A 12,173-nucleotide genomic window follows, 5' to 3' on the forward strand; every position below is an offset into this window, starting at 1 on the left:
ATTTTCTTGTGACAAAATTATGTTTCTCGTGATGTGTGTGACATAATTTTTGTGACACGTGTGACTTTCAAATTTTGGCAACTCTGATTAGTCAGAATAGTTGAAATACAGCATGTTCAACACAAAATATTTTATTGACAAACTGGCCGACCTCCGTGGTGAAGTGGTTATCACAGTGTGCTACAATGGCAGGGGTCAAATCCCAGCCTGGGTATGAGTTTCTTTGTGGGTGTCCCTTGCTATTAGCCAAACGTGCCTGGAAAGCGAAGTAAAATAAATTAATCAATAAATAAATGAGGTACGTCTAACAAAATAATTTTGATGCAACATCATAATACCTAAACTTATAATTAAACATAACACTTTTGCAATGTTTCATTACTTAAATGTCATTGAATTTAAACTGACCACGTGAACTTACAACAGTAGGAGGAGACATTTTGTTTTACAATGTTAGTGACTGGGTATGCAATTTTGTCCTCAGCAGCTGGCCACTTCCAATAGTTTCAGATGGAATCATGGTGCATACCAATATCTCTTGCAGATTAGTGTCAATAGCTGTCACTTTTACTGGGTATACCCTGTCTTCATAACACACTAATCGTCATCACCTTGTAATCAAGTGGTCCTGGGTTCTATACCAGGTGGAGGCACACAGTGGTTTGGATTCCACTTTAAACTGTAGGTCTAGTCCCAATTAGGCTTGCTGTGCATAAAGTGGACTTAAACACCAACTCAATCAATCATACCACACTAAATACCAGATGTCCACCTGAATATTGTTGGGTATCTTTGTTGTGATGAAACTCAAGAGTCTAATAAAAGAGTTGTACAATTCCATCTGATGAGCTTGAAATGACATGATTTTTTTTTTTTTTTGTATATCTGGGTAAACTGACACATTACCTTTCCATGAATGGGCAATTGAAATGAAGTGATCTATTTCCGACAGAGAAACATGCATGGCAACTTTCTTTTTCATGATGTTACTAGCTGCACATGCAAAGTCTTCAGAAGACTGAACGAGTACATCAGTATTTTTTGCTCATGACTGCCTGTCTCAGCAGAGATTTTGCTCTTCTAACAATCTCGTATACTGTTCCTTTTCCATGGAATGTATGAGAATATTTCGAGATGAATGACCTCTTATACTTATTTAGTAATTTTACTATAAACTTATTTTTAAATTCTGGATTGTGTACATTTGGACTTTCACATAGGAAAATCACTTGAAATAAATGAATAGCAAACAAAAGCTAATTTACGGTGAAGATATTTCCCATGATGCATAATACACTTTCCAGCTCCCACCCTTTTCACAGTACTATAAATCTGTAACTCAAACAGATGTGGACGAAAGAAACTGTAAGCTAAAAACTTAATTAACCATTAATTAACTAACACTACCAGTGTTAGTAGTCATTTGTATTGTAGTAAATCCTAGCAGTAGGAATGCTACATCATAGTGTGTACTAATAGTTAATGGAATTCTAAGAACTGGGTTGAACTGTACTGATGTGCCTGATAATTTCTCGGTGATGTGTGCGACACAGTTGTTTCCACTTCTTCCAGGAACGGGAAGGAATTATTTGTGGTGTTAAAAGTTAGCCCTTAGGTGACTTCTCTATCCTGAGAAAAAAAGTTTATTTTAGATGCCAAAGTTTTTTGTCCATATTAAAAAGTATAATTTTTTGTGACGTGTGTGACAATATGTCAGTATGCAACTGAGAAGCCGGTGACTAATCTATAGAAATGCCAAATATGAATATTTTTTTTATTATCTGGGGAGAAGATCCTGCTATTGTGTTCTGCATTATTTTTAAAGAGTTTACCAGAATGTTCTGCTAGCTGGAAAACCGATCAGAAAATCAAATAAAATGCAGCATTTTGAAAGAAAAAAATAACATTGAAAAAATCTAATTTTTAAATACCTATTTGCAAATTAACAAACAAAACAAATTAATATTCAGAAAATTCAGGCTTTTTATTATGAAATTTCAATGTTTTGATATATTGATAGGGAAATTTTAGTTTTGGTTGTATGGGTTGATTGACCATGGAATCGCCCCATTTTGTTTTTTATGAATAAAAAGGTATAATTCATGTACTGTGTTTTTTTAAGGGTAAGTGTCTAATTGCATACATTTTAAGGCAAAACCATTGTAGTTGGTTTTCATGTGAAATAAAGGTTTCAAAATTCATTGTACATTAATTTATTTTTTGTTTTATAATTCTAATGCCTTCTTTTAACTTTCTATTTATTATTGATGTTTGCAATCAATTTCACTTTGTCAGGTCGTTGGGTTTCTATTAATTGTCCTACAAAACCTGAATATTTCATAATGTTATATGTAACATGACAACCAGTGTGCTGTTTTAATAATAATGTAATGTATATTTTCCAGCACAAAATGTAAGACAGTAAAGCATGGCCGTATTTAGAGGGGGGGTTTCTAGGGTTCAAACCCCCCCCGAAACTTCTGACATGTTGGATTAATGGAAGTTCAGAAACCAAATCTCTAACAAATTTTCAATTTTTTTTTTCGAAGCATCACAAAAATACAAGGAGACAATGTTGAAACGATCGAGCTAGAATTTTCATACATTTGGAATTCTGAAAGTTGAGTGAAACAGGATTTATTCTCAGAATCGTAACCAACCCGCAACCCCTCCATTTTCACTTCTGCTGTCATCTTGCCAGTGTTGTTCCTGCGTCACAAGGAATATAGACTGAAGATTCCCTTATGATTGTCCCAAAATTCCCTTTCCAGCTTTTAAATTTCCTGTCTGATAAAATTGAAAATCCCCCCTTGATAGGAGTTCAAACCTAGGATCTCCAGTTTCGTAGCGCTACGTTCGCGATTGAGGTTACAATCCATGCACCAGGCTAAGTTTTTAAAAATAATAACTGCTTCCACACTTTTCAAAATTCCAAAAATGTAATTTTAAAGTTAAACAACAAAAACTTTGACTAAAATTTCCATCTAACTTTTAAAGCTTTTTCTTGAAGGTGTCTAAAGTTTAATGACGAAGTATAATAATTGTGCATTTCAGTACACACTGTATGAAACGTAAAAAAACAAAAAGAAACTTGTGCTGGATATTCACTCATCTGCTGGATTGAGTGAGCCCCCCTCAAGGATATAACAATAATATAATAATAATTATTATTAGTATTATTATGGAATAAAATTGTTTTATTATTGTGAAATTTTAATAATTATTGTACAATTATTGTTATTATTTATATTCAAATTTCTGGTGACGCCCATGGGAACAATTATGAATGAACCCCCCCCCCCCCCCCGAAACTTTTTCCTGCCTACGGCCGTGCAGTAAAGAAAACCTAAGGAAGGGTTAAAATGCACAACAAAGAAATGTCTGATGCAATTCGCATTGTATGAATATTGATCGAAAAGTATGGAAAATATATCAAATAATCCTAACATAATCTTCATTAATTTTCAGGGTCTAGTCGACAATGTTGACCTTCAAGAACTATGGGAGAACTATTTTAGCAAGAGTAGAGAGGACACCATACTTGGATCATTTGACTTCGGTGGTGGTGTTACTTTTGGTAAAAGTGTCCATGCGAACAAAGCTAATGTTGGTGGATTAGTGAATGGCGTAAACTTGACAGCATTTGAGAGAAGAGTTCTGCTAAATGGTATACCCCAAAATATCTATTCGGAACATTCATTCGAAGAACTCTACACTGGTGGTAAGATATTTAAGCCTGATTATATTTATAGCACAATCATTCTATCATTGTTTTAACCAAAATTGCTTGGTAATTTGTACAAATGAATTTATTTAAAATATTAATCCAATATTGCAAGTGAAGTGATGAAATGTTGTTACCTTTAATTTGCTATTATAAATGTTTTCAGGTAAATTTAAATTATTGAAATTAAAATGGGGGCTGATTCGATATCTTAAAGTATCAGTTTGAATTTATTATTTTTTGTAGGGTTACATTGAAAGCCACAATTTTTGTACATACATTTCTGTATAGGGACAATGTCAAGGGCTTGACATTGATACCAGTCAATACTTTTACCCTTAGTTCAAATATACTGGAACTGTTTCTCAATCGCCGGGCTCTGGTATCAACCATGCCTGGCTGCAAGAGGTTCTCCACAATTTTGTCATTTTTGTTTGCGCAGCAAGTTTCATTGGCAATTAGTTATGTTTGTCAGTAAGCCTGGACACAATCGAATTATAACTCTCTCTGATTATGCAGTAATTTGTTCATTAATATTTAATATCAAGGGTGCATTAATTAATGTACAAAGTTTTAAAATATTAGAATAGGTATTTACGAGTAAAATTTTTAGGATCAGCCATGAATTTTTAAAAAATAGAATTGACCAGGCTGAGGTCTCACAAAGATTGAAAACAGTGTACTGGAGTATATACACTTAACTTTGCAGTAACATTGTTTGGCAAATGAGCATTTTCGTGTTTGTTTTTTTTACATTATGCAACTATATATTTTTTTAAAAAAAACTGGTAGATTGACATAACAACAACCCATGGCTTTAACACTCCATGAAGGCCAGTGTCTACCTACTGACTGCTGACCTCACTGCCACCAGACCTCTCACCAGTTATGGGGTGACTGTCAGTACAACGAACCCCCAGTCGATGTTGTAGGTTTTCTATGACTGGTGAAGCTACTCATTCGTGGCTTCACAATTTCCACACACTGATGGGTGGCCACCAGTTCCATACTCAGGCCGAAATCTCTTCGGAGAAAAGTTGTTAACACTTCCCCCAGGAGACTCGAACCTGTGTGCATCCCTTAGTCAGAGCCTTAGACCGCACAGCCATGGTGCGGAACAGATAGACATGTTTGTTGCAATGCAATGCTTATACGAACAATTATAATATATTGGAAAGTTGTGTGAACATTGTCTGAACCAGCTAGTGAACCCCAAGCTTTTGGCATTGATTCTCATGCTCTAGCATTGAGGTACCAAACAAGTGTGCAAATGAATTAGCCGTTTCAAATAACTGATTCATTTAAATTAGTTCCCTTAATTACATGGAAATGGCATTAACATTCACTTGTCAAAAGGTATCCAATAACAAAGGAAAGTTGCAATATACCTGAATTGGACATTAAAAAAAAACTTGCACAGTTTTGGAAATTGTGAGGACATTGGTTGGTAGCTCAGTGGTAGGGCACAGTCATGCATGTCAGAGATCCAGATTGAACTACAATTTTCAAAGTTTCAGAAAGTTGTGTGCCACTATTTAATGTAGTTAATTCAGTTATTCTGAAAACTTTAAATTGTTAAAACATTTAAGTATCAGTAAGATTCAATTTGTATCAATATGCTAAATAAAATACCTCTCTTTTGTGTATTTGTGGAGATTATAATTTCCATATTTTACATTCCTCAGGTCATTTTACAGTGAAAGGGCTTATTAATGACATTGACATAGCAAATGATGTAATGCGATACGATGCTTCTCTCAACAAAGTAACAGCCCGGAAAGTGATATACGCTGTCATGACAAGAGACTTAACGGTCACCAGTGGCACAAAGATACAGGATGTTGACATTCCCTACTGGAACAAGTTTGCCTTGAAGAAGGAAGGGGACTTCACAGTTAAAGGAAAGAAAAAGTTCACAAGCTTGGCTCTTGGGGATATGAGGTGAGTTGTGTGTTTAAAAATTGCTAACCTCGAGGGTTTGTCCAGAATTTCTATCTGAGGGATGAAAGGTAGATTTTAGGAGGTATATAGGCATATTGAGTGCAAAATAACTATCAGTTTTTTCTTAGAAATTTAGAGGGTGTTGGTGTGTGGATAAATCACTGCTTTAGAACCCTCTCTTGGTGCTATAGGCAAGCTGTCTATAGTGCCAACCTTCTAATCAAGAAGTCTGACTTAATTTTTGCTACTGACACATTTCATTGTCAAGAGATCCAGTCCCGATTAGCCTTGAACCTTCTTTTCTTTAATAGTTTGAAGAAGTTGAGGAAGGGAGGCAAATTTCAAAGGAAAGGGCCAATTATTTATAAAAAGTGACTGGCAACAGTGATAGAATTGCACCTGTGCAGTAACATCAACTGGTCCATTGGTCATAATGCTGCCAAAATTCAGAGAGAATTGTGTGAAGTGTATGGTCCTAGTGTAATGAGTGAAGGAAAAGTACAGCAATGGTGTTGTGCGTTCACATCTTCCAAAGGCAAAAAAGTTCAAGATAACTCCATCTGCACGAAATGTCATGGCAACTGTTTTCTGGGACCAACAAGGTATTCTTTTCGTGAATTTCATGGAGCCGGGAGAATCAATCACATCGCAGATGTACTGTGAAACACTATCAGAACTAAGATGTGCCATTCAAAACAGGTGACTAGGACTGCTGCACTCGGGGAACTGTTCTTATCCAAGGCAATGCTAGACCTCATACTGCTCTCACCTCCAGACGATTCAGAGGTTCGGATGGGAGCTTTTTGATTACTCTCAGTCTGGATATTGCACATGGTGACTGTCGCCTCTTTCTCCATCAAAGAGTGACTTGCGTCTCAACGATTTGAAGAAACTCAGGTGTTGGATTGGCTTACCTCCAGGCAGCGACTTCTATGCAGAGGGTATAAAATAGTTTGTTCCACGGTACCAAAAGTGCTTGGAAAATAATGGCGACTATGTTGAAAAATGAAGTGGACGTGTAGGTGTTTGTAACCACTAATATAGTGTTGCTAAACTTCTTTTCTTGATTCATATAATCATCGGCCCTTTCTTTTGAAATGCACCTCGTATGTTGTTTGAACATTTTTTCTTGTTGAGATATAACACCACCATCACTTTTCATAATACTAAAATCTTCTCTTTTGGGAGTGGCATGTGTCCTTGTGACCTCCTGCTAAATCCATTGATCTGCTAAACTAAAGTTCATGGTGAAATATCACTTTGAGGGCCAATGACTAGTAAGTCAAATGCAAGCACATAGTCCCATCTGACTTTCCCAACTGGATTATGCTACAATTTTTCAAGTAGGTTGTCATCCTCAAAAGTGCAATATTCCCACTGTATATCAAACCTGTGGCTGCTTGCACAAGATGCAAGATTGCACAGGAGTTCTTAGTAAAATAGAAATTACGTAAAAGTCGATAGTATGATATTGTCTTCAATCAAGGAGTGCAAATTTAAAACATTAGGGTAAAACAAGTTAAAAATAAAGAATACAGATGCCCTGCAGGAAAAACATTCTTCTGTCATCTGCTTGTGAACTTCATTTTGCATCCATATTGGGATACAACATCGTCACAAAAATTGTGACTTGTCCCTACCCTTCCTAAACCATGCACAGTTTTTCAAAAGTTACTGACAGCTTTTAGTGCAAGTGTTCAGATAATTCTATGAGTTTTGTTCCCTAAAGCCCCATTCTCAAAATACAATATACAGGTGAAAGATGGGTCATGGTAAAATTATAGCTAATAATTACTGAGGACATTCTGAAATGTATAGAACTTAGCCCAGGACTTAGATTTCACCACGAGTGTCTTCACAATAGTTGTACCGTGTGGTCATAATTAAAATCCTGCTACTCAAGAGTCCTGGAGCCTGCTTCAACTGTGGTGAACTTTGGTATAGAGCCTATGGAGGCCATGGGGAAGCAAATGCTGATTTTAAAAAAGAATTGTTCAAATTTTCTCCACCAGATGGAAATGTGGCGCTGACCAAAAAGTCAGACATGTAAAAACTTTAATTTTTAGTTTTATGTCAGTACAGCAGTGTTCAATAAGTAGGTCAAGGTGAATATGTAATACAGCATGATCAATGGTTGCACGAAGCATTTCCACAATCTGTTTTTCGCTGTGAATCAGATTTCAGTGCCACAGTTCAACCAGGTGGTGACTCTTGAGTAGCAGGATTTTAATTATGACCACACGGTACAACTATTGTGAATTATGATATTTTGTCTCTGAAAATGCACTTAAAATTTTATGATAGAACAAACCAGCAGTTGCATTGACCTTCACCTAATTTCACCTTTCTGCTGCTAGTTCTGTAAAATATTATAACACACACACATATATCTAAAAAATAAATCAAATGCGATAAGCCTTAATTTAAGTACAAATATTAATTTTAATTGAGGTCGTCACATATTTTAAGTGACATATTGACGATGAATGCATGTTTTTGTTGCAGAGTGGAAGGCCTGGTTAATGATCTGGTTTTCGATAAAGAACACATAATGCTTCGATCGGAGCCACAGGTTGTCTCTGGGAAGAAAACCTTCATGGGTTATTCGCCAGACAGGACCAGCTTGCTCATTGAAAGATTAAATATCGAAGGATTCCTTAATGATGTTGACATTATGGATCTACTTCGAAGACTTGTAAGTAATCAGTGGGAACCAGGGTTGTGGAAGTCCAGGAATTTTAAATAAATTCAATTCCAGTCCAGGAGAGAAAATCGGAAAGTGTAAAAGGGTTCTGGAGCATAGGAACCTTTCTACCTGTAAAGTATTCCAGTTTGGTCCAGATCCATTTAAATATGATCCAGGGACTTTTTTTTGGATCAATTTAAATACGGTCCAGGAACTTTTTTTTTCAGGATAAGTAAATACTGTCAAAGTTCCATATTAAAATAAAACTATACAACTTGGACCAAATTTCTGCGAGAGGAAAAAAGGTTCCAGTCCTGTTGTTGAACCCATTAGAATTTATGGGTTCCTGAGCTTTGAACAACCCTGATGAGAACAATTTTAGGTTTGAAGTGTCACACATAGGGCTGAGATGATCCTGATATGCAGTGGCGTGCCCAGGATTTTGGAAAGGAAGGGGTTATAGGTACTTTTTTAAGTAATCAGCCCTCATTTTGCCATATTTTCCTGCCTTTAACGTTCTTTTTTCAGAAATACTGGACCGAAAGGGGGGGGGGTTATGACCCCCACCAACCCCCCCCCCCTTGGGCACGCCACTGCTGATATGTATATCGGTATGGTTTGAATTTAATTACCAATACTTTCCCTCAAGTCTGGTTGTATTTCACACCCTGCAAAAATGCTGTGCAGCACTTTCACAATGTCACATTATCCTAGCAATGCAAGCACTCTTTGCACTATTAAAATATTGATGTACTTAATGTTCTTGCTGTATTTAGTTTTCATTGCACTAGATTTTGGGGAAATTTACAACCATACAATCCCTCTGCAGCCTAGTGGTAAGCAAAGCCCAACCACTCTGTTTTTGCATGCTATATGGGAAACCAAGGCACCAGAAGCATTGTATTGAACAAGGTGAAATCTGGGTGGAAATATGACCCTCAATGGTTCTCAGAAAGCTTAGGCTTTTAGAGCTTTTGAGCTTCTCAAAAATATTCAGGCCCAGCTGAAAGCAGATGAAGATATTGCTAACAGAAGCCAACACATCAACAAGATTGCAAAAAAATAATAATTTATTAGTAATCATATTAAAATTGAAGAGTACAGGAAGAATAACTTAAGTAAAATTTTATAGATTTGCTGTTGTCGATTGCATTAAATAGCTCCATCAGTGTAGTTTTGTATGGTGACAAGGAAATCCTGAGAAATGTGAAAGTTTAAAAAGGGTATACAGGGGGAAAGTAGCAGGTCTTGAAAGTTTGAATTTCTTCTTTTAAAAACAGGAAAATTTAACTTGTCAGGTTTTTACCCCTGGACTCTTCAATTGAAATAAGATCATTGTTCTAAAATCCGTACAGATAATTTTTTTAATTATAAATTATTTTAATTTTGCAAATTTTGAAACTTGTAAAACATTTAGGAGTTGGGACAGAATGGTATGGGTGTTTTCAGAATGAAATGTCTATAGCCAGCTTGGTCCAGCTCAAATTGTCACCAGTGTTGACAACTATCAAATTATTTACATGGTAATTAAAGTTTGCTGTTTCACAAAGTTTACAAGTAAATTCAATAAATTGATGACTTTTGAATAGAAGTTGGGGTGCAAAACTGCAAACTATCTTCTGATATTGTTTGTTGTGAATTTTCCGAACTGAACCCGGATATTTTCAGTTGTGAACAGGAAGTTGTAAGTAATAACAAGCATTTTGCTGTCTCAATAATGTGACCAAGAAATTTGAAATGAGGAATATGGCCATTAGGGGCAGGGTGAGGATGCCTTATCACTATTGCTACTACCAGTTCTATTACTATCATCACTTACGTGTTTTGTATCTTGACAAATCTCAGGTCTTTTTACCTTAGGTAAACTGGGGCAAGTGGGCCCCTGGACTACTCTTAAAGTAAATTATTGCTCGTCTTCTTTTTAAGACCATGGTTTGCTACTGCATTGATGTGGTATAATTGCAGTGGACTTGTATATTAATGTTTGTAAACATTCTGAACTCAACTTATAATTGTTACAATGTTTAGCATTGGTATCAGTGGGAATGTGAATAGGTATTCGTTCAAAGTGGTATCAGTAGCTTTTATATTTACTAGAGGTGAAAGTAAAGGTTTTCATTAGTAGTTTTGGACTTTTTATTACTCTAGAAAGGAGTGGCATGAATTCATTGTAATAATTCTGTAATGTGCAAGGTTAATATAGTTTGGTGTAGTATGATTTGTAATGTTTTATGCATATATTATTTCATATTCCTAAGGTCACTTGACACTTTTAAAGTCTGTTAATGTTAGGGTGCTATTTTGGATAATTAAGGAGATAAATTTTCCAAAACCAAATTCATTTTACAAATAATGTTGCGATGCATGTATGGTTTGGAGGGAAAGAATGATGGAATTAGGAGTAGTCCAAAAGTAATGTTTTTGGTATTCATACTGTTGCAACCTGCTTTTGATCAATTACCACTATCCTTCAGCTAAAGGTGAAAACCTTCTTCCTCCAACCTTGTCTTGTGAAATATGCACGATCTTTTGTGTCTCCTTTGTGTTTACCATTCATCTTGAAATGTGTTAAGCAGATCTTAATGCTGCATCCCTGTACCATGCTCACTGGGATGAGAATAAAGAGTGCATAGGAGATGGTGGTCATAAACTTGAGAAAACGAAACTGGAATTAATCTATGACACAATTCACTGCCAGTGGTGAAATCAAAGTTGATGTAGGTGTTCAGAAACATGGATACAGACAGGAAAATGTATTTTTCAAATATAGGAATTTGGCCAAAAAATGCAAGCTTGACCAGGACTTGAACCCAGGTCTCCGGCATGCCGTCCCATTGCTCTACCACTGAGCTACCGAACCAGCCTGGTTTTGCCTGTGTGGAATCGTCTCTGCTACCACAATGGAATCTGTTGCCTTTGAAACACTAGAGACGTCGACGTGTGTGCCTAGTTTAAAAGCATTAACATCACTATGGGAGGAACCAGGTAACATGTACAGTATTCAAAGGCAACAGATCCCATTGTGGTATCAGTAGCAGAGACTATTCCACACAGGCATAACAGCAGCAGCGAAAAATCAGACTAAGCCAGGCTGGCATGGTATGCCAGAGACAGAGGTTCAAGTCAGGTTCAAGTCCTGGTCGAGCCTGCATTTCTTTGGAAGTTCTACATAGTACATCTCCTGCATGTGCCTAATTTAAAAGAACAACCTGGGATGTATGTCATGGAAAAATTGGTCGTAAGTCTACAAGCAAATGTGTGTAGATAGATTTGAAGTTTTGTTTGTGCGACTCAAATTTGCTATTCATTCACCATGAAAAATCTCTAAATTTTCTTTCCAACCTCTCAAATTAAGTGTGTGTGTTGTTTCTTTTCCAGGCTTATAAAAACAGAGACTTAGTATTTTCTGCTCCAAAAACATTCTCATCTCCACTGTCTGCAGATAACATAATAGCCCTTGGCCTCTACTATGGACTAAACATTTCAAACCTTCCTGAACAATCCGAATCACCACTACAAATAAATGACCTACAAAAGGAGTATCAGAATTTATTAGGAAAAATGATACTAGTAGGGAAGAGTTTGTCAAGTAAGTAGAAGCTTCTATTTGCAGACTTCCTTTTTTTTTTTTTGTTTGTTTGTTTGTTTGTTTGTTTGTTTTTGGTAGAATATTACTAATCAAACAGAAGTATTTATTGCATCTTTAAGCCTTAAATGGAGCTGTTTCAGTAGTGTTAGCCTAACACAAGGGCTGCTCTATGCATGCAATTTAAAAACAAATGCTACTCTATATAAAATTTAATATTTCTGAAATTAAGACTT

General features: G+C 36.1%; 1 protein-coding gene across 2 annotated transcripts in view; it reads left to right on the top strand.

Annotated features, from left to right (window-relative positions):
* Positions 1-12,173, top strand: part of clos (closca) — a 152,256-nt gene that overhangs the window by 125,374 nt on the left and 14,709 nt on the right. For both annotated transcript variants that reach the window (XM_083129614.1, XM_083129615.1), the window contains exons 22-25: positions 3,469-3,721; positions 5,410-5,665; positions 8,171-8,360; positions 11,730-11,940. In XM_083129614.1, the coding sequence (XP_082985740.1) occupies positions 3,469-3,721; positions 5,410-5,665; positions 8,171-8,360; positions 11,730-11,940 (910 nt within the window). The remainder of the gene's footprint in view (positions 1-3,468; positions 3,722-5,409; positions 5,666-8,170; positions 8,361-11,729; positions 11,941-12,173) is intronic.

The sequence above is a fragment of the Lepisma saccharinum genome, chromosome 10 (genome assembly GCF_977018435.1).
Source record: "Lepisma saccharinum chromosome 10, izLepSacc3.1, whole genome shotgun sequence".
Taxonomy (NCBI): Eukaryota; Metazoa; Arthropoda; class Insecta; order Zygentoma; family Lepismatidae; genus Lepisma; species Lepisma saccharinum.